The 20,788-nt window shown below is 35.9% G+C and overlaps 1 protein-coding gene across 1 annotated transcript in view; it reads right to left on the bottom strand.

Annotated features, from left to right (window-relative positions):
• ABI3BP (ABI family member 3 binding protein) overlaps positions 1-20,788 on the bottom strand; it is a 130,243-nt gene that overhangs the window by 47,873 nt on the left and 61,582 nt on the right. The window contains exons 15-29 of the mRNA XM_065742019.1: positions 19,484-19,552; positions 17,545-17,619; positions 16,175-16,237; positions 15,515-15,580; positions 15,043-15,108; positions 9,185-9,259; positions 7,752-7,817; positions 7,264-7,326; positions 6,604-6,669; positions 6,132-6,197; positions 5,472-5,546; positions 4,534-4,608; positions 3,904-3,975; positions 2,587-2,652; positions 1,289-1,366 (exon numbers count right to left, since the gene is read on the bottom strand). Coding sequence (XP_065598091.1) covers positions 1,289-1,366; positions 2,587-2,652; positions 3,904-3,975; positions 4,534-4,608; positions 5,472-5,546; positions 6,132-6,197; positions 6,604-6,669; positions 7,264-7,326; positions 7,752-7,817; positions 9,185-9,259; positions 15,043-15,108; positions 15,515-15,580; positions 16,175-16,237; positions 17,545-17,619; positions 19,484-19,552 — 1,041 coding nt within the window. The remainder of the gene's footprint in view (positions 1-1,288; positions 1,367-2,586; positions 2,653-3,903; positions 3,976-4,533; positions 4,609-5,471; positions 5,547-6,131; positions 6,198-6,603; positions 6,670-7,263; positions 7,327-7,751; positions 7,818-9,184; positions 9,260-15,042; positions 15,109-15,514; positions 15,581-16,174; positions 16,238-17,544; positions 17,620-19,483; positions 19,553-20,788) is intronic.

Raw genomic sequence — 20,788 nt, 5'->3', positions numbered from 1 at the left:
ACCTCACTTGATGACCTTTCCTCCGATCCTATCACTCATCACCCGAGAAAACAAACTGGCACTTTCCTTGTTGCAATCTCCTTTCAGATAGCTGTAGAGAGTAGAGGTATACCCTTAGCCTTTTCCAAAATAAAAAAACCGAGTGAATAATGAGTAGTGTTTCTTAGGATTCTATCTGAATTGATTGATTTTATGACTAACAAAGAAATGACAGATTAGCAGCATATGTGCAAACACAGAAACATGCTGCCTTCTCCATGGTAATATAGTAGCTCAGAGCAGTCAACCACTGATGTAGAAACATCAATAAACAGGGTATATCTTGGTGACCCAAAGGTGTAAAACAATTTTATTCATCAAGTTCCAAAGGATTTGGATTTGTTTTCTCTGTCACTTCAAGAAAAGATGTCTATGATAATTATAGGTACACAGACATCTATAGCAGAGATGAAATTAATGATTCTAGTATTACTGAATACTGAATTTCTACACTAAAAATGCTGTAGGAGATGTAACCACAATGAAAAAATAAATATACATATTAATTTGAGAAAGCTCCAAGACATTAATATCATTTAGTTTACAAGTTTCACAAGGAATTAAGTCTGAAGAGAGTAATTTTTGTTATGCACAAAAATAACAGTGATTAATTTACTTGGAATCTGGAAAAAATAAATAATACTGACTAATCTCTTACATGATTAAGTAACATATATTGTCACAACACACTTTTTGAACTTCAACATAAACAATACAAAACTATTCGCTTACTCTTCAACCTCTAGGCACACTGGGTGTCTTTTATTCTTTGACATACATCAAAGACCAAATTCAACTCTGGAGTGAAAGTTTGGTTTCATTTGCCATCATAAAATATGCCTACACTGAATTCCAGCATTTCACTCCTATTTCCCCAGTTTCAGATAAACCTATATATGAATTAATGATCAGTGAATCAATGCAAATCCTACAGTTCTAGGCATAATGCTGCACCCATCAGCAAATAAAGAGAATGTGCAGCTTCTAGATCCAGGGTCAAATCAAGTCAGAAAACTTCTTATCTGAAATGAAAAACATCAGAACAACTTGGTTCCTCAAGGCCATACAGCTTGGTGACTTGGTTGTTGTTGAATACAAAAGCAATATTTCTCAAAGACCACAGTTTCCCTCACTGCATATTTTTCTGAGTCTAATGTGCTGAGCTTCACACAGAATGTATTTATATTAAAGTATATTAAATTATTTTAGTGATAGTGTACAGTAAACATTTGGTATAGAAGTTAGTTACCAGGTTTAATTCGTGGCGTTTTGGGTCTGGCTGATAGTTTAGGTTTAGATGCAGGAGTGAGTTTTGCTTCTTTGGGAGCTGAAAGAAATATACTGGATTATAAGATTATTCTTTCTATCGCATCACATAAGAATCACATTCTTCAAGCCAGAAATGAAGCAATAAAAGTCAAGTGGAACACAAGCAAATGGCAAAATCTGATTTGCTAAAAAGACTTCTCAAAATCCTCCCCAAAAACCTGCATGTTTATCACTGCAAAAGTCAGTAAGTAAATTAAAGAGATGCAATTATAGTTTATAATCACATCAAATTGGTTCCCTTATTAAAACAGCAAATTAATTTTTGTAAGATACATGAGGAAAAATAATTCACCCTCTTGGGAGATTTTAAGCCATCAAAACACAAACATAAACAAAATCTGCAAAAATAGTTTCAGTTTACAACACTAATGAAATCACTGGAAGGGAGCTGGAAAAATATGAATTTGGTGATATAAAAGGAAGTTGCTCTGTAACCGTATTCATTGCATTCTATTAATAAAATAGAAGTCGTTTCATCTAGATGAAACAAAAAAACAACCATACAGAAAACAGAACCAAACAGAAATCAGGATGTGTTCTTTTTCCTGAACTTGTATGAGTTGAAATTATAATTAGCTAATATGACTGTTAATCTGACATCAAACAACGCTTAAGGTGGCTAAGCAATTTAATTCATTTTTATAAAGCAGCACAATGAGATTCCTTTCAAAGAAGTTTCCAAAAGCTTCAAGGGTAGCAGACACACTGGAAGAGCATATGGTACAGAAAGAACTGACTAGAGTAAGAAATTTGAAATGACTGAGAAGTATTTCTGAAGCCAAACTAAGATTCATGAGGGATCCATACAAGACCAGTAGAATTAAGATATCTACATAGTGCCACAGGAATCGTTCATCAAAATTTCTTGGATTAACAATCATAATGCTGACCTTCTACTTAATCTTTCAGTAGTGATTCTAAGGAATTTTTAATGAGTTTCTGGGGATAAAATGTGTGTCCGCTCTAGTAGCAACACTCCCAACAAAACAGAATATAATTCTGCTCTCCAAAAATGTTACTGTACAATAGAACTAGTAAGGTCACAAAAAACTCGTTACTTTTTCTCTTAAGTATTTCAGAATGATTATTTCCTAACTTTTTTCTTTGCTAGAAGAAATGGAGAACAAACAAAAGAAGGTATGAGATGAAGTAATAGAGCTCAAGCTGTGACTTGGACTGCAGAGAAGATTGACCAACAGCTACATAAGTATGTATTACCCAGGGTTGCTTTTTGTTGTTCAACAATCTGAGAAATTTTAGGCTCCAAATGTGGTGGTTTAGGAGCTAGAAAACAAAAAAATCAAGTGAAATTGATCAGACCAAGAGATGTATTAGTAGTAAGTTAAAAATGTTATAATTCCAATAGCTGACTTCTTCCTTTTATTTTATTTTAATAGTCCTGATAAGCACACATGAATCCTGATTGTATGTATAACATCCTACGCTCCCTTTAGTTTGGTTTCCTATGAAACCATACACTGTAAGCTCATGGTTTTGTGTAAGAATCTGCTTCTGAGGCTCCTTTCCCATTTTCATACTACCAGGGTATTGATATTGCTTGAATAAAAACAAACAAACAAACAAACAAACAAACATATTTCGTTAAAAATGACGGGAGAAAAGTAAGGAAGAACCGATTAAGGCTTTGACTGAAGAAAAGACCTTGTTCCACAAAAAATACCAGGAAATGTATACTGAAGAAGCAACTTCCAAATGCTAAAATCTTGCTGAATGTAAGAACTAGAAGTCAATTGTAATGCATGACATTGCTGATGCATAAGACATCAAAGGCAACTCCTATCTTTTACTTTTTGCCTGTTCGTATACAAGAACAGAAACATTTTTAAGCTCTACTAATGGACACCATAGTATTTATTGGTCCTGAATTACTCAAGATAAACTCATATCCCTTAATGCCAAATCAGAAGAAAATGACTACAGGAATATATTTTTTAATCAAAAAGCAGAAAAGAAAAAAAGATACCACACTGTAACAATGCTCCAATGGCAAAAGAATGAACTTATCACATATATAGAAGTTTCCCTTTCTGTTTTGAGGTAGCTCTCCTATTTCCACTGAAGTCACAATCCTTTTCAGTGAGTTCCTTGAGGGAGGTCTTACCAATCACATGTGAAATACTTTACTCTGAATCAACATAATGTTTTGATTAGCAAAGATGTCATCTTTGCCACATGACTGCATGCAATTGGGAGATGACAACAGGCAAGAGAGACAACAAAATAATAGAAGTGTTTTCTCCCCCATTCCTTTAAATTACATTATAAAACCAGAGACCATATTTATATTTCTGTCATTGGACCCAACTGTTAAAACTGATGAGCTTAACTCTCATTCCTTTTGTTACACAACATCAAATGATAAATTTCAGAATGAAGAGTTACTCAAGATGTTTGTGTAATGCATAGCCCCTGTCCATTTTTGGCTGAAGGGTTTCAAATTTTTGGAAGTTTGGCTGAAATATTTAGCTAACATACTTCTGTATACCCGCTTATAAAAATGATGTGTACAGTTACCAGGTTTCACACGCTGTACTTCTGGGATCGCAGACGGTTTCAGTTTAGGAGTAAGTGGTATTTCTTTAGGAGCTGAAAAAAAGTGCTCAGTTTGCAATCACAATTTGTTTAACAGGAGTTTCTGCAACAAACAGCCATGCCATAAATTTATACTGAAAAAAGGATAACTCTGCGTGGAATATCAAAGCCATCTGAAGAAATTAGAGTTCGAAGTGCACAATGGAGATGATACTGAAATGTGCTGACCAGAAACGTATGTCTCCAAATCAATGGAAATTTCTCTAAGAAACTGAATTCTCTATGAATTTCTCTATTACATACCAGAGAGAAAGACAGCACATGCATATGCATGATGGAAAAAGATTAAACTTACTGACAAAAGAATGATGGAACTTTTCATGCAAGTTACTGAGAGGCAACGTTTACTGCTCTGAGGATAGTGAAACTGCTTTGAACTATGCTCCCATACAGAAATATATCAAGAGGAATCAGAGTATAATGACAATGGCAGAACAGAACTATAACCAGTAAAAACAATAACAATTATGCACGTGAAATGATATGCTGAAGAAATGCATTCATATGTGATGAATGTGCTCGAAACAATTTTTCACTGGGTGAAAACATTACCTAATGTTACCCTTGGCCATTGAAAAGGATGAGAAGTTTTAGGTGTGAAAGATTCCAGAATGGATTCACTTGTTGCTGTTGGAAGAAATGGTGACAGTCATAAGACAGTAAAGAGCTGATGGAAGAAACACTTGCTTCATAGCAAAAACAAATCTGTTTTTATAAGAGTAACATAAACATTTCACTAATGCTTGGAAATTTTTCAGATTATCAGTTCAGTATGTATTTGAGAGAAATTCAGACTTTTGAACTGCACAGAGGTTCAGTGACTATAAATCACTGCATTTGTGATGTGCCGAAATTCTGGACATTCCTTTCTTCCTGCCTTTATTGCCACTGGTATGGGTCTTAATCACTGTCAAGTAAGATTGCGAAGTTGAGCGTTTGCACATTTTGAGTTTTTGTCCAATATGTAAGGAAGATGGTGTGATGTAAAATGTAGTAATTTAATGAAGAAGACATGTTGAACAATCAATTAGTCAAGACATTTGAACTATAGAAAATTTGGACTTGAAAGCTAACAACTGATCCAACTATGGTTTCAGTCCAAAAGCATGAAGTGTCCATGACTGTAACCCAATTTCATGTCATTAAAAAGATACTTTACTTAATATTCCTAGCAAGATGCCAGCAGTTGAAGAAAGCCTACAGCATACATTACAGTATTTATATCAGTTGTACTGGACAATAAAAACTGTTTTCTCAGTTATGTTTGTGTAATATTTTTCAAAATACTGAAGGCACATAAGGTGACTATGAATTGCTTTATGAATCATAAGTGTGAGAAAACAACATGTCAAGAACTAACAGCAATCTACGTTCAAATTTCAAGTGTTAGGGTCTAATCCAAACAAAGAATACCAGTACAGTCATTTCAGTTAGTTTCAGATCATAGTCTGAGATACCGATAAATAAGAATTAGGCAGTGATTATTGTACCTGGTCCAGTACCTGCTGTTTCAGGTTTACTAGGTGTCACAGGGCTTGAAAGAACAGGCTGAATATCACTGAAAGCTACTGAAAAAATAAACAAGGTAATGTTATGTATAATTACTGTTTCTATACTTAGATATTTTTCTTTTGAATAGTATGTAATGCAGATGTCCATCCACAACAAGCATTCCTTATTTCGAAAATGGAGCAGTGATGATTTAAAGTGAGAATTGAAGTTAGTAGACAAAATGACAACAGAGACTAAGTCAGCGGTGGAGAACCTGCACCCTTGAAAAGGAAAACAACAAGGGGCAGCAGAATTGCAGCACCACCATCCTGTGCCAGACTGGACTGTCACAGAACGAGTTCGTTTCCGAGGAGCAATGAATCATTGGTAGCTGAAGGCAAGGTACAATAATATGTTCTCTAAAGAGGCTGTCATTCAGTCCCCACAAAGAGTGCGTGTAAGCAATGGAAAAAGCATGAGATCAAACAATGCAACTGCATAACAAGTGTGGTGGGTGTTTCTGCAAGCCAAATCTCGCTGGCATATCTTCAGCCTCTCCAAGAAAGATGAGAATGATGCCGGATGGTTTGAGGTATGGAGTGTAAATGGGAGTGAGAGAAGCAGTAGAAATCAGAAAAAAGAGGATGTTTGCTAGTTACCAATCACAGTTTGCTGGGTCGTCAGGGAGGAGGGAGAGGTGGATTTCAGCCTCGGTCTCCGGGTAGCTAAGATCAAACACAGAAACCACCTTCAGATCCTCACACTGGCCATAGTCGAACAAGTGATATCAAGATACAGCCATACCCAGGGAGACCTAGTCCCACGTGAGGCGGGCTTCCATGTCACAGCATTGCTTCCCCCAACGCAACCCTATCTTTCAAGCAGAGCACTTATGCCTAAGGGAACAGAGTAAACCTAGGAGTGCATGAGGCCTGGCCTGTAAGGTAGGCAAGCTCCCAAAAGGGATCAGAAAGATTAGAAATGGAGCAGTGTCTAAGCAACAGTCATTAGAGACCAGCAGCATTATGGGCCTGCTTTTCAGGATTGTAAACATCCAAAAAAGGTTCATCTCTGCAGAGAAAAAGCATTGCGCATCTCCTCAGAGCAGCAATGGAATCACAGGTTATTTACCCTTCGCAGTCCTCGTGGCCTTCGGTGAAGCAGTTGAGGTGGAGTCCAGGCCCCGTCTCTGGGTCGCTACGGTCAGACAGGGAAATGACCTTGAGATACCTACACAATCTTCCCCAAGCAGGTCACAAAGAAGGCCTCACCATTCCCCGTTACATCTGAAAATCCCAGTTCTTCCTTTGGGTTAATCTCTGAGCCAATGACACACCTACTCATCCAACTACAACTCAAGGGCTCTTCTGTACTAGTAGAATCTAAAACAAACTAGGAAGAAAGAATAACTGATGCCCTCAAAAAAAGTTCTGGGACATCTATCCCGTGTCAGTAGCAACGCCTGTGAAGTAGTAAGAGTTATGTTTCGGCAATATTAGAATATTTCATTCCAGAAAGAAGTTTCACTATGAAAAGAATGCATGGAGAGACACACAGAGAAGGGAGGCATGGTGTGATGGATTCTTTTCGCCAAACTTTCCCACAGAAAAGCCATTTCCAGGGGATGGGAAAAGCATGGCTTTAAACAACAGAATCATGTAGCTAGTATGACAAGTGTTTCTGCAAGACTGCGTACAATAGCATATCTTGGTGTTGGCCAAAGCAGATGAAAATGATGTGAAGTGGTGGAAGCGGAAAATAAAAATAAAAATAAAAAAAAATTGCATTTACCCTCCACTCTTCCTTGGATTGCAACATATGGAGAAGTAGGTTTCATCTTTGGCCTCTGAGTAGCTAAGACCAAACCAGAGAACTGCCTTCAGATCATGGAGACAAACAATTTTCCTCAAAGCAGTGGCAGTATGGAGTTTTCGATATATGAAGGGCATATTACATTATGCCATTTTACGTTAATTGATGCACTCATTACATTATTATTCTATTTTTAAATCAGGGTAGCCCAACTGAGTTAATTGAGAACACAAACAGTTAACATTCTATTGAGCTAGGCATATCTAGCAGAAAAGATACTTAGAGGGACTGAGAAACTTAACAATGTATTTTTCTCCTTTTTGTTACATATTATGGGCTGACTAAATCATTAACACAATCGGCATTGCCATTAACAGTAAGGAGAAACTTTGCCTAACGTTATAATTTTTCTCTTTGTATTTATCTTTCACCAAAATGTTAGACATTTTTACGGAATCTCTATTTACCCATCACAGTCCTTGTGGTTTCCAGAGAAGGAAAAGAGGTTGAAGCCAGTTCTGATCTTGGAAGAGCTAAGGTCAGAGATGGAAATTGTCTTGAAATGCTAAGGCATTCTCTTTGCACATACAAATACATTATTTTAATCACAGTCAATTAAACCATCATTTAATTAGTTGGGTTTTTGATATTTTTTCTTTTTTCTTTATCCTAAAATTCATTTCTTCATATAGACACACTAAAACAAGCAGAGCCTCAAGCATCAATACAACTGCATTTGTGACAGTTTGTTGTGCAAAATATTCATAAGTTTTTATTAATTTTTTGAAGAAGGAAGAAAAGGAATTCTAAGGAATTATGAAGAACAGGAAAACTACACATACCTTACATCAATTATTATAGATTTATAAGAATGAGTTACTTAACCAGTTTAATTTTATTGGAGTGTGGTATAACAGATTTTAAGAGTGTTTGATAGCATCATATTCACCACAGAAGTTCCAGCTTGAGATCAATTTCTTACACATATATATTTTTTAATTACTGTGCTATGCAACTTCTTAAAAAGTTGTCGTCCAGCAATACAGCAATGTGATAATTGCGTTTTATTTTCTGTTAACTTTAGGCCTATGCTGCCTCACTTACTGGCAGCAAAATAAAACATCTAACTTAGATCAATGTTTTGAAAATATTTGAATGAAAGGATTTAAGGATCTGTTCACGATATGGAACTCTGCAGATTCATTTGTATCCATATGAACTGGATAATTGTACAAACTTATTTAGGGTGCCTTTTCTTATATTTTCAGATCAATATTATCCTCAGTAAAGACTATGAATGTTGCTTCATTTCATGTTGCACTACCAATATGTTGCAGATTTAGTAATACATTTATCAAATAAAGAATACTGGATTAAGGGAATTGGTCACATTGGCCAAAACTTACTAAACACATAAGCAGATTACATTAATCTAGCTGACACGAACAACATGCATAATGCTATGTTGGTCAACTCATTATCAGCTTGCTACTGATCCTCTTATTTCTACAGCACTTAATCAACCCTTTCAACCATTATAACAGTTTTGATCATGGATTCAGACATAATTTATATTATTTTACACTATAACATGCTTATAGTATTGCATATGAAAAAGAGAACACTACTGAATGCAGTAAGATATGCCAAAGCCTATTAAAATCATGCACAACAATGCAGACTTGTAAATGTATTAGGAATGTAGACCAAAGAAAAATATTTATTATTTTGCAGTATCATATGAAATTTCCTGTTAGCTAGTATCTGAGAGAGAAAAAATTAAATACTATGGTTCGGTAGTTACTTTAATTCATGTTAACTAGTAATTTACCAGAAGTATGATAAAATACCTGTCATAATTTCTATATAAAATTTTTAAAATTATAGTTTCAAGTATTACCAGGTACAGATGACAGCATTTCTTGGATGGTAGATGTTTCATATACTGGAGAAATAGGGTGTTGTTCATCAAATGCTGAAAGAAAATCTAGAGTTAAAATGAAAACGGACTTCAGGGCAGTTGTTGAGAAGTTCTAGATGACACTGATGTGATCAAGCAAGGTAACAGCAGCCTAAAAGATAGCTGTGAAATAAAGTGCCACATAAATACTGAAGCTAGCTTGAAATAAAGTAGTGTCAATTCAGTATCTCATGGTTGGCAGAATACTTCTCAATGAATTTGAGTAAGTATTCTCTGAAATAAAATCAATTACACTGAAATGGCTGAGTTGGAAAGAAAAAAAAAGCATCACATCAAGTCTTCAAAGCAATGTGTTTGAATCTTAGTATTGTCCATGTGATGGCAAGGGATAGAGTAGTTAACAGAATTATGTGTCATTTACACATCACATTCACTGGTTTCCATGGAGAGAAGAGATAGAAATTTCAGGACTGGTCCCTGGCTAGCTAAGATTAAATATGAAAACAATCTTGAAAACTTGAGTGAGGTTTGTCTTCAAATGAAGAAGTCTTTGGCTCCATATAAGCAAATGCAAAAAGTATGAATTTATTTTAGGTTTCTTGTATATACATTATTAAGCAGCATTTGTGATAGCCTACTGTGTTCTTGGTATTTTTTATTTTCTGGACTCATAGCATCTAATTTTGATGCACTTACTATAAGACCAGCTGCTTGCATATGATTTCAAAATTTCATATAGCATGCCTTCACATTAGAATCAGGGCTAAATTCCACCTAAAATCATCATTTCATGCACACAAGTTAGAAATCCTACACAACATGCCTGGTGAAAAACCTGTAGATGTCCTCTAGGCAGAGGCAGACTAAATAGCTCAATATAAGAAGTACTACTTTTGTTTGTACACCAAAGCAGACCCAATATGGAATGTACATTAAATTCTGTTAGCCTGCATTTTTAAATGCATTCCAGCTTCACTGCCCAACACAAGGATGTAATAACAACCTAAAGCAGTGTCATAGAATAAAAAAAACCCCAGCATAATGGGGTCAGTAGGGACATCCAATGTGTCAGATGCTGAAAAAAATCTGTATAAATCAAATAGCGAATAAAGAAGAAGAGGGAATATGTCACCATTACCCATTGTTGTTTGCAACAAATGTGGTATTATGGAACTTGAAGGAACAAATATTTCCAATTCAGCACTATTAAAAGCTGTAGAGCAAAAATATGAATAAACGAGAGGCATCTGCATGTTGATGCCTTCTTCATTCAAGCACATTAAGAAACTATAACTCACTCTACCTTCTCTTATTTGCTGCATCCTCTAGAATTTATTCACTTCTGCTGGTATCTCCTGTACTATACTAGTAGGTACACAGCATGGTTTTTTTGAAGCACAAAAATCTACTTGGCTTCTTGTACCTCAAAGATTATTGTTCTATTGTTAACATTTTGGTCTACCATTTCTTTTTTCTGGCACAGTCACACGTTTGATTAACTAAGATGAAGAGACCTTTTCCTAAATAATAGTGGTTTTCCATCATGCAGTTATACAATAGATTAGTCCTGAATGTGGCAAATCATTGACCTTGAGGAGGTATATCCTAATCCTACTCTCCCATGTCTCCCAGCTTGGTGTAATTTACCAGCCAAACAACCAATGATTCCATTGTATCAGCTGTGTTATTAAGAAAACTGTTGACTAATACTGGGCTTAGGTCTTTCTCCTATGAAATCCAGTTAAACATATCTTTCTTTTTTGAAAACCACTTAAAGCCACTATCATTTCACATGTATTTTTTCTATATTTTCATTAATAGTAGGCAGCCTGGTTTGTGAAAATTTTCTGTGAAATAATATAATAAAATCTAGTACTGTTATATAAAATTAACTTCTATGGTTTTTCATCTACTTCACAAGATCCACTACAACTTTCCCTAGTAGAAAGCTAGATTGATTTGTCTTTAATATGCTCTTTGTAAAGTAATAGAATAGTAAAACATGAATAAAGTTTTTATAAAATGCCTAAGAGTAACAATAACTAAGTTTTCAAGACATATAACCAAATAAGGCTGTTGGCACTTTTGGGATACTAGGTTTTCTGATGTTTGAAAACCTGAGAAAGTAGGATGTATTTCATCATAAGCAGAAAAGAGAATCTAAACTCACAAATCTAGATGGTTAACGTTTCCCTATTAGCAGTGTGCAGTGAAGTAAAAGGCAGCTAAACAGCAGATATCTAAGGTATGACATAGTTTTTAATGTAAGGACTTGGGTCATACAACTATATAGTTGTCATGTGATTCAAAATCTTATCTTACAGATTCTCTTCTCATTTCTAAAATCTTTTCTATTTTTTGAGCTACTGCTTTGATTGTAAGAAATTGTTGGCAAATATATGACTGCATGTGTTTCTAACAATGGTATAGGAAGTCACACAGCAGTAGCTGACATAAAAGGTTTAATAAAGAGCTTGCTGCAGACATTTGGCAGCCAACATGCTTCAGTAAGTCTGCCTGATGTAAAATGATGTAAATAATGATTGAATCTATTCTATTTAGCTATCATTATCCTTGTATTTTACATGAAGGACAAAAGAATAAATTCTATAGTTGGTTTCTGGATAGCTAATATCAAACGAGAAAAGACATTGAAGGAGGTTGTTTCTAGAAGATAAGGTATCAAAGGTAGGACTATCCTTCTTGCTGATGGTTAAATTCATAACCAAACCAGGTATTGTATTTTTCCCCAGCTGCCATAAAATTAATTTAACATAAATACAAAAAAAGATCATTCTTTGGCAGAAAACGGCTTACAGACATCTTTAAGTTGTTGTGCCTACATTTTAATGAAAACAGAGATGAAAAAAAAATCCGATTATAATCTGATTTTCTGTAGGAAATACTATGCAGCTATCATGAAAGAAACATGGTCTGACTATTCCTATGTATACTGGTATATGAGGAGCTGAAAAGTCACGACCCATTAAGTTAAAGGACAAGTAATCAGAAACCTAAATGGTCTGTTTCTTTACATCAAGGGAGAATGCTGTGGTAGTTCTGACAGAACACACCACAGAGAGCAATAAAGCCACACCTGACTAGATGCTGAAATTTTTTCATCTAATGAAGATAGCTTGATGTGACTGAAATGACCTTGGATAGAATACAGTTCTCAACTTGAAAAAGAAACAAAAATATTGGATTAATGCAGAGGCAGGATAACCATCAGTACCACCCATGGAGTATTAACACAGCTGCACCATGTTTGTGGTCAGTGTGAGTTTTGTGACACATAAAAGTGAAGGCTTTTCCAAATATACTAATGACAAAAACTAAAAGAACACTGACCGAAGTTTAACAAAAAACTAGGGAAAACGTGAATACCATTATGTATGTTGTAATAAGCCAACCCTCAGATGGAAAAACATATATTAATGATCACTCAGTCAGTTCCACATGTCAGATACAAAGGGTGCGTGAAATGTTACTGTAAGAGAAAAATACATCATTTTCTTGTATTCTTAGGATTTTAGATCATACTGCCCCTCACAAATACATAGGTTGCTGTGTGTGACCTTACATGTTTAAAAAATCTGTAAGCAAGAGTATTTCAATCAGGTCATAAGATGCATATCTTTGACATATGAGCATTATAGAGCATATTAAAATGCATTCAGAAAGGTTAATGTCATTGCCCTTAAAATAATTAAGCATACTCTTATAAAAATATCAAGATGATATGAAAAATTCACCATAGTACAGTGTTATTCTAAACGCAGTTCTGAAACCTTCATGAATAGCATTTTCAGCGTCAAAATTTTATTCTCTGCAATCCTCCAGTTATTTCATACTAAATCAAGTAAATCAGGTCTAATCAACTCTACAAATTCTAAGAGAATAAATCTTAAAAGAAACACTTAACAGACAGCATTTCTGGAAGACTAGGTGTTTTAGACATATTGAATCTTCAGTGTCAAAAAAAGACTATGATTCATCAAAAGATGAAAAGAAAATCTGCACTTAACAATGTTCTAACAACTCCAAAGGCATCAGACTATTGGGAAGAATCAGGTAAAGGAAGTCAAGCTGTCTAGATAATGTTGAAAAATAGTGCTTTGTTGCAGAGAATTTGCTGTATCAAATAATGCTATTGTGCTCTGGGAAGATTACTTTCAGAGCAATCTATGTAAATTAACATATTCCACATAAAAACAAAACAAAACAAAATTCCTAAAAAAACGGGGAAAAAATAATAGAAGAAACAACTGTAAAATAATTTTAATACCAAAACACTGTATGGTAGTAGTCTTCTGAATACTACTTTTTCAAGAAACTACTTTTAAAGGTTATAAATTTTTTTAACAAGAAACCAGTGTTCAGCAACCAAATCTTAAATAAACTGCCTCTTTAAAATTTAAGAGAGGCTGGGAAAAAAAAGTGTATTATTTAAATGATACGTGAGCCATCACACCATGCTATCATCTGGACTTCATGGTATAACATCCTAGTAAAAAGAACCAAGGAAACATAAAAATATAGTCTACAAAATAAGCAGAATAAAATAAAAAAGGATGGAGTGTAAAAACTAATATAAAATGCAAAAAGTGAATCACAACTATAACAGAAAAAAAGTTGCGTAAGGTAACTAAGAATCAAAGAGCAAAAAAAAAAAAAGAAAGTAAAACTAACTGAAGGGAAGGCAAAAGTAATTCTTGATGTTGCCACAGAAAGAAAGAACATTTATAAAATGGAGAAAAAAAATGTAAAAACAGATGTAGGCAATATCACCAGCAGAGAAAAAAATAGTCAGCATAAGAAAACTTACTTTTTCTGATTACAAAGATCTCTACATCTTAATTTGATTTTTATTCAATTTTAAATTTGTAGGATTCACACGCTGCTCATAAAATACTTAATTACCCCATTGGTCAAGAATACATCCAGACCACATGCCCAGCCTTCTACACTTGCCAGTACTAGAGAGGCAGCAACCATGAGCTACTCCCACACTGTCATCAAATGACACAGACAATGCCTTTTAGCAAACATTGATTTACAAGTATGGAAGTTTGACTTCCACACAGATATGTCACACAAAGTAGGCTCAAGAAAAATAAGTTCCCTAAAAGCGCAACAACATCTGGGTAAAAATTTTCCATTTGGCACCATTACCAGACTGGCAAGAAACAGACAAGGACAGCATTATCACCAGGTAACTTGAAGCCTGAAGGCACATACTGTGCTTTGCGAAAAGGTGAGAAGAGGCAGCGTGCTCCAAGTCCTAGTGTGATCTCAAAAGTGTCAGAACAGAACAACATTCCTTTCCAGGTGGTGACAGTGTCTTTGCATGCACAGCTAACAGCTGATCACACGGAAAGTAAGTGGTGGAGAAATTGCACCCTTGGAAAGGAAAACCACAAGGGGCAGCAGAATTGCAGCACCACCATCTTGTGCCAGACTGGACTGTCACAGAACGAGTTCGTTTCCGAGGAGCAATGAATCATTTGAGTGCATCTGATTAAGGAAGGTTGCGCTCACGATGGGAGGAAGCAGGGAAATGGTGGCTGAAGGCAAGGTACAATAATACGTTCTCGAAAGAGGCTGTCATTCAGTCCCCACAAAGAGTGTGTGCAAGCAATGAGAAAAAAGCACGAGATCAAACTATGCAGCTGCATAACAAGTGTGGTGGGTGTTTCTGCAAGCCAAATCTCGCTGGCATATCTTCAGCCTCTCCAAGAAAGATGAGAATGATGCCAGATGGTTTGAGGCATGGAGTGTAAATGGGAGCGAGAGAAGCAGTAGAAATCAGAAAAAAGAGGATGTTTGCTAGTTACCAATCACAGTTTGCTGGGTCGTCAGGGAGGAGGGAGAGGTGGATTTCAGCCTCGGTCTCCGGGTAGCTAAGATCAAACACAGAAACCACCTTCAGATCCTCACACTGGCCATAGTCGAACAAGTGATATCAAGGTACAGCCATACCCAGGGAGACCTAGTCCCACGTGAGGCGGGCTTCCATGTCACAGCATTGCTTCCCCCAACGCAACCCTATCTTTCAAGCAGAGCACTTATGCCTAAGGGAACAGAGTAAACCTAGGAGTGCATGAGGCCTGGCCTGTAAGGTAGGCAAGCTCCCAAAAGGGATCAGAAAGATTAGAAATGGAGCAGTGTCTAAGCAACAGTCATTAGAGACCAGCAGCATTATGGGCCTGCTTTTCAGGATTGTAAACATCCGAAAAAGGTTCATCTCTGCAGAGAAAAAGCATTGCGCATCTCCTCAGAGCAGCAATGGAATCACAGGTTATTTACCCTTCGCAGTCCTCGTGGCCTTCGGTGAAGCAGTTGAGGTGGAGTCCAGGCCCCGTCTCTGGGTCGCTATGGTCAGACAGGGAAATGACCTTGAGATACCTACGCAATCTTCCCCAAGCAGGTCACAAAGAAGGCCTCACCATTCCCCGTTACATCTGAAAATCCCAGTTCTTCCTTTGGGTTAATCTCTGAGCCAATGACACACCTACTCATCCAACTACAACTCAAGGGCTCTTCTGTACTAGTAGAATCTAAAACAAACTAGGAAGAAAGAATAACTGATGCCCTCAAAAAAAGTTCTGGGACATCTATCCCGTGTCAGTAGCAACGCCTGTGAAGTAGTAAGAGTTATGTTTCGGCAATATTAGAATATTTCATTCCAGAAAGAAGTTTCACTACGAAAAGAATGCATGGAGAGACACACAGAGAAGGGAGGCATGGTGTGATGGATTCTTTTTGCCAAACTTTCCCACAGAAAAGCCATTTCCAGGGGATGGGAAAAGCATGGCTTTAAACAACAGAATCATGTAGCTAGTATGACAAGTGTTTCTGCAAGACTGCGTACAATAGCATATCTTGGTGTTGGCCAAAGCAGATGAAAATGATGTGAAGTGGTGGAAGCGGAAAATAAAAATACAAATAAAAAAAAATTGCATTTACCCTCCACTCTTCCTCGGATTGCAACAGATGGAGAAGTAGGTTTCATCTTTGGCCTCTGAGTAGCTAAGACCAAACCAGAGAACTGCCTTCAGATCATGGAGACAAACAATTTTCCTCAAAGCAGTGGCAGTATGGAGGTTTTGATATATGAAGGGCATATTACATTCTGCCATTTTACGTTAATTGATGCACTCATTACATTATTCTATTTTTAAATCAGGGTAGCCCAACTGAGTTAATTGAGAACACAAACAGTTAACATTCTATTGAGCTAGGCATATCTAGCAGAAAAGATATTTAGAGGGACTGAGAAACTTAACAATGTATTTATCCCCTTTTTGTCATATATAAAGGAATGGCCAAATCACTGACACAACTGGTATTGCCTATTCGAGACCAGATCTTAGTTTTCGCTAGAATCTTCTAAAGTATTAATTCTACAGTTGAGGAACCTCATACTTCCAGCATTGTTAATGCTTGTTCAATGGCTCTGCAAAGATATGTCAACAAACTAGTAACCAATGGTAATTTTTTTGTAGTGTCCTAAGAGTTTTTTCCATCCGTCTGTGCTTGTAGATAAGATGACAGACCATGTCATCTTATGGTACACTGAAGAAAAACTGACTTATTCAAACTGAATTCCTTGTACTATAACCCTCATTCTAATTTTCCACCAAGAAAATGCATAAACATACATAAAGCTGTGGAAAATCTTGTCTCTGTGTATTGTACCTCTGTGCTTTATTGTGGGTCTTACTCCATTTGTAAGACAGAAAATACCGTTGGTGAAACCTTTCAAGCTACAGAAACCTGAATAAATTGCTGGTAACAGTGACTAAGGCTTTTAGATATTCTAAGCCTTTAGGAATTGAAAATTTGAGTTCAAGTCCCTTCTGCATGAACTTCTACCAATACTCAATGAAGCACTAACCAAATCAGTATCTTTTTTTCCCCATGTTTTTAAAGCTTGTGTGATATTTTTAAGAGCTCTTAAAGCTTTTTCCAGCTATAAGTATACGGTATATACAATATATGAAACGAGTCAATTTGACATGCTAGGACATATTCAACCATTCCAAATAAGAGGCCTGGCTACAGAATCCCTTACAGAAAAATGAAGGACACAGTCTTGCGACTTGTTTACAAAATGTATATCTTTTAAAATTTCTTTTATATTATTTTAATAGTCCACTATGAATTCCTCCAAAATTACAGCAGAACTCAAAACACTCTCAGTTATACAGGGAAGTGTGCATTCCTCAGTTAAAATAGCAAATCAGGATCAACCCTCTATTTCATAAAACATTGCTGTGTCTTTTGAAAGACCACCTACAGGTCAGGAGAACTACACTGAAGAGTAATGTCATTACCAGCTGAAATTGGTAGTATTTCTGGTGTGCCAGATGTTTTGGATCTTGAAGAAAGAGGCTTCATTTCGTCTAAATCTGAAAAGGTAATTTTCTGTTAATAGGCTTATTTACTCCAGAGCTACTACGTATAACACATGACTCAGCAGACAAAATTTGCATTGCTAAAGTGGAAGTAAAGTGAAATTTGCTTACGAGCTAGACCGGAATGACAATGTCTCATGAACTGTTGGTTGGTGAGCATGTCAGTGTGGAAAAATATCACTTAATTATTCATATTAGCAAGAATTCTTATTACTGCTTGAAAATCTTAAAACACGTATTAAGATTTCCACATAGTAAGGTAACACCTTTTGATCCAGAAGGCAGACAGTGTGCCAGCTAATATAATGCCAGTCAAAACAACTTTCATGGAAATATTACACAGAAATGTATGTTAAGCCCCTCATTACCTTCCACAGTTAAGTGCTCAAAGCACAGGGGAAAAAAAACAACAACAAAAAAAAACCCCAACACTTAGAAAGGTAGGCCCATTGCTGGCAATCTCAATAATGAGAAAACCAAAACCAGCCAATCAAAACCCATCCCAAGGACTGTCTATTCCCCATATATAAAGAATGACAAGTACAGATGAGAATCTGGTTAACTGCAGCAATAAATGGTATGAATTACTGGGACAGAGACAACTAAAGCAAGTTAAATGTTCCAAAAACAGCAGTAAGGATAAAAAAGGAAAGTAAGTCATTAAAACAAAAGCAAGTCAACTCATCAATTTTAGCCAGTGCTGTTTATAACAAATGAGGTTCTGTGGTTATTACAGGCACAGATATCTCCAAATCAGCAGTAAATCCAGCTGCAGACAAAAATCAAATACATCTGAGAAACAGTTGCATGTAAATAATTCACGGAAGAATTGAAGAAAAGAGAAAATTTTCAACTTCCACTGCTCTGTAGAAGTCAAAATGTGTTAGGTGTTTTTTTTTTTAATTAACTTTATTTTGTCTGAGTATTTTAAACACCTTTACACACTCAAGGCATTTTCTCATTTTCCTATCTGTGAGAACATTTACAAAGGAACTGAAAAATCAACATATAATATATGTTGATTATTCAGTTCCTTTGCAAATTATAAATAGGTTTGCCTTAAATAGCATCTGAAAGAAAACAAGCCCACAACTTATACCATCTTTCCATGAAGGTAAGAAATATTCATAGACTCCAGGAAAACAGTTGTAGGTTCAGGACATAAAAGTCTCTCTAATTCACTTCACTAAGCCACTTATCTCTACAGAGTTTCTCAATTTTTGTTCAATTCAACTTGTGCCCATATGCCTCATTTAAAAGAATTAACTAATTTGATTTTAAATCATTACCTGGGCTGTATAATATTTTGCAGCAAATCTGAACTCCCAAAAACTGTATTGAGATGCCAGAATCCACTTTATTATACAGCAGAGAACTTAAACTAGAACTTTATTACTCTAAGTTTGTAGCAATGAACTGCTCCCTTTCCCTTCACCTCCTTCTATCACTTCCTCATTGCCTACTTGCTGTTTTTAAGTCAATGTACAGGACAATGTATACTGACAGACAGAAAGAAAGTGAGAAAGAAAACAAATTTTTCATCGGAAAGAATATCTTATTTGACAGCAACAATCTTTCACATTGCAAAATTTACTTCCTCTCCTGATGAATTTATTAAATTAATACTGCCCTATTCAGCTGTATGTGCTAGTTGCAGTCTTGCTTTCCGTCTGTGTTGTGCTTAGTCTCAGGAATTATGACACTGTTATAGGATTTGAAGAACTAACACATAGTGCAACATCCAGTGCAGGCGGTAGAGAATAATTGTCTGCAATCACTAATAGTAGTAATTTTTCCACACAAAAAATACACACACAAAAAAAGATTATGTTTCTAAAATAATATTAGTGTAATTTACCAGCGTCTGTCATTTCTGAAGCTGTAAAAGTTTGAGGAGTAGAAGTAACATGAAGAAAGCCATATGAAGCTGGAAAATAAAAACACAAATCATGTTGCATTGTTTTAAAATGACAAGAACTAACTGCCACAACATCATCTTTTATGAACTGAAGAAACTTTTAGCTAGTATTTAAAACATGAAGTCCACTGAAAAGGTAGACTCAAATGTCCTATAATCAATTATGACTTAAAAAAATTGTATTTATTTCCAAAATTACTATTCATAATGCATATGTGTACAATACAACTGATGATCAAAATATCACCAGAATCATACAAGAAGTTCTGAATTTCAAAGGAGAAGAACAGCTCAAAGAGGAAAGAGAACAAATTATGAACAAAAATTAAAAATGATTAGTACGGCATGGAATCTTTGTCTACGATTTCAAGAATGAAGCAGCATGTTGTCCTGACACTGAAACTGGAGGAGAAAGAAAAAATGACAAAGCAAGAATGAAACATAGGAACTGTCTTTTGTCAGTCATTTGAATGGATGACATTTCCAGTTGATCTTCCCTTTAGCAATGGATTTCCTCCAAAAACATATGCATCTGGCATTACACTGCTGGCATGTTACTGAAGTGAAATCTTTCCAGCTGGCTCTTTGTACATTCTTCTCTTTTGGATAACTGACAGTGGCCCCACACACACACAAAAAAAACCCTATATTCTTGCATCCAAATTTCCTCATCTTTAAAATAGGAGTAGTATATTTGGAGATATTTTCTATACATCAAGTAACCAACTTACTCAGAGTATGGTGAGACTCTAACACAGGCAGCCCAGAGAAGCTGAGGACGCCTCACTGCTAGAATCATTCAAGGCCAGGTTGGATGGGGCACTGGGCAGCTTCACATGGTGGGTGTCAGCCCTGCCCAGGGCATGGGGGTTGGAACTAGATCATCTTTATGATCCCTTCCAACCCAAGACATTCTATAATTCTATGAATGTCTGTCTTCAGTAGCAAGTTCTTATAGTTCCAGTTTTTAGATCTGGGTGTTTAGGAATTGGCATGTCTATATTCATATATGAAGTCTAAACGAAGGCCTATGCTTTCAGAAAAACAAATCAAATAAACAAAAAGTCATCCACAAACCAGTAGTTCAGTTATAATTTCATGCAAAATGTCGTAAGGAGACCTGTAATTCAATAAAGCACTTCCATATCTGTAGTTATACTTCATTATGTCAAACTGAACAAACTGTTTAATGAGAGGCAGTATGTCTTTTCTGAAAATTCCTAACTGTCAAGAGAATTAATCTCA

The sequence above is a fragment of the Cyrtonyx montezumae genome, unplaced genomic scaffold (genome assembly GCF_038088225.1).
Source record: "Cyrtonyx montezumae isolate F1298 unplaced genomic scaffold, pur_monq_1.0 scaffold_3, whole genome shotgun sequence".
Classification (NCBI taxonomy): domain Eukaryota; kingdom Metazoa; phylum Chordata; class Aves; order Galliformes; family Odontophoridae; genus Cyrtonyx; species Cyrtonyx montezumae.
The sequence above is the reverse complement of the archived record's forward strand: the minus strand, read 5'-3'. Positions and strand labels throughout refer to the sequence as shown.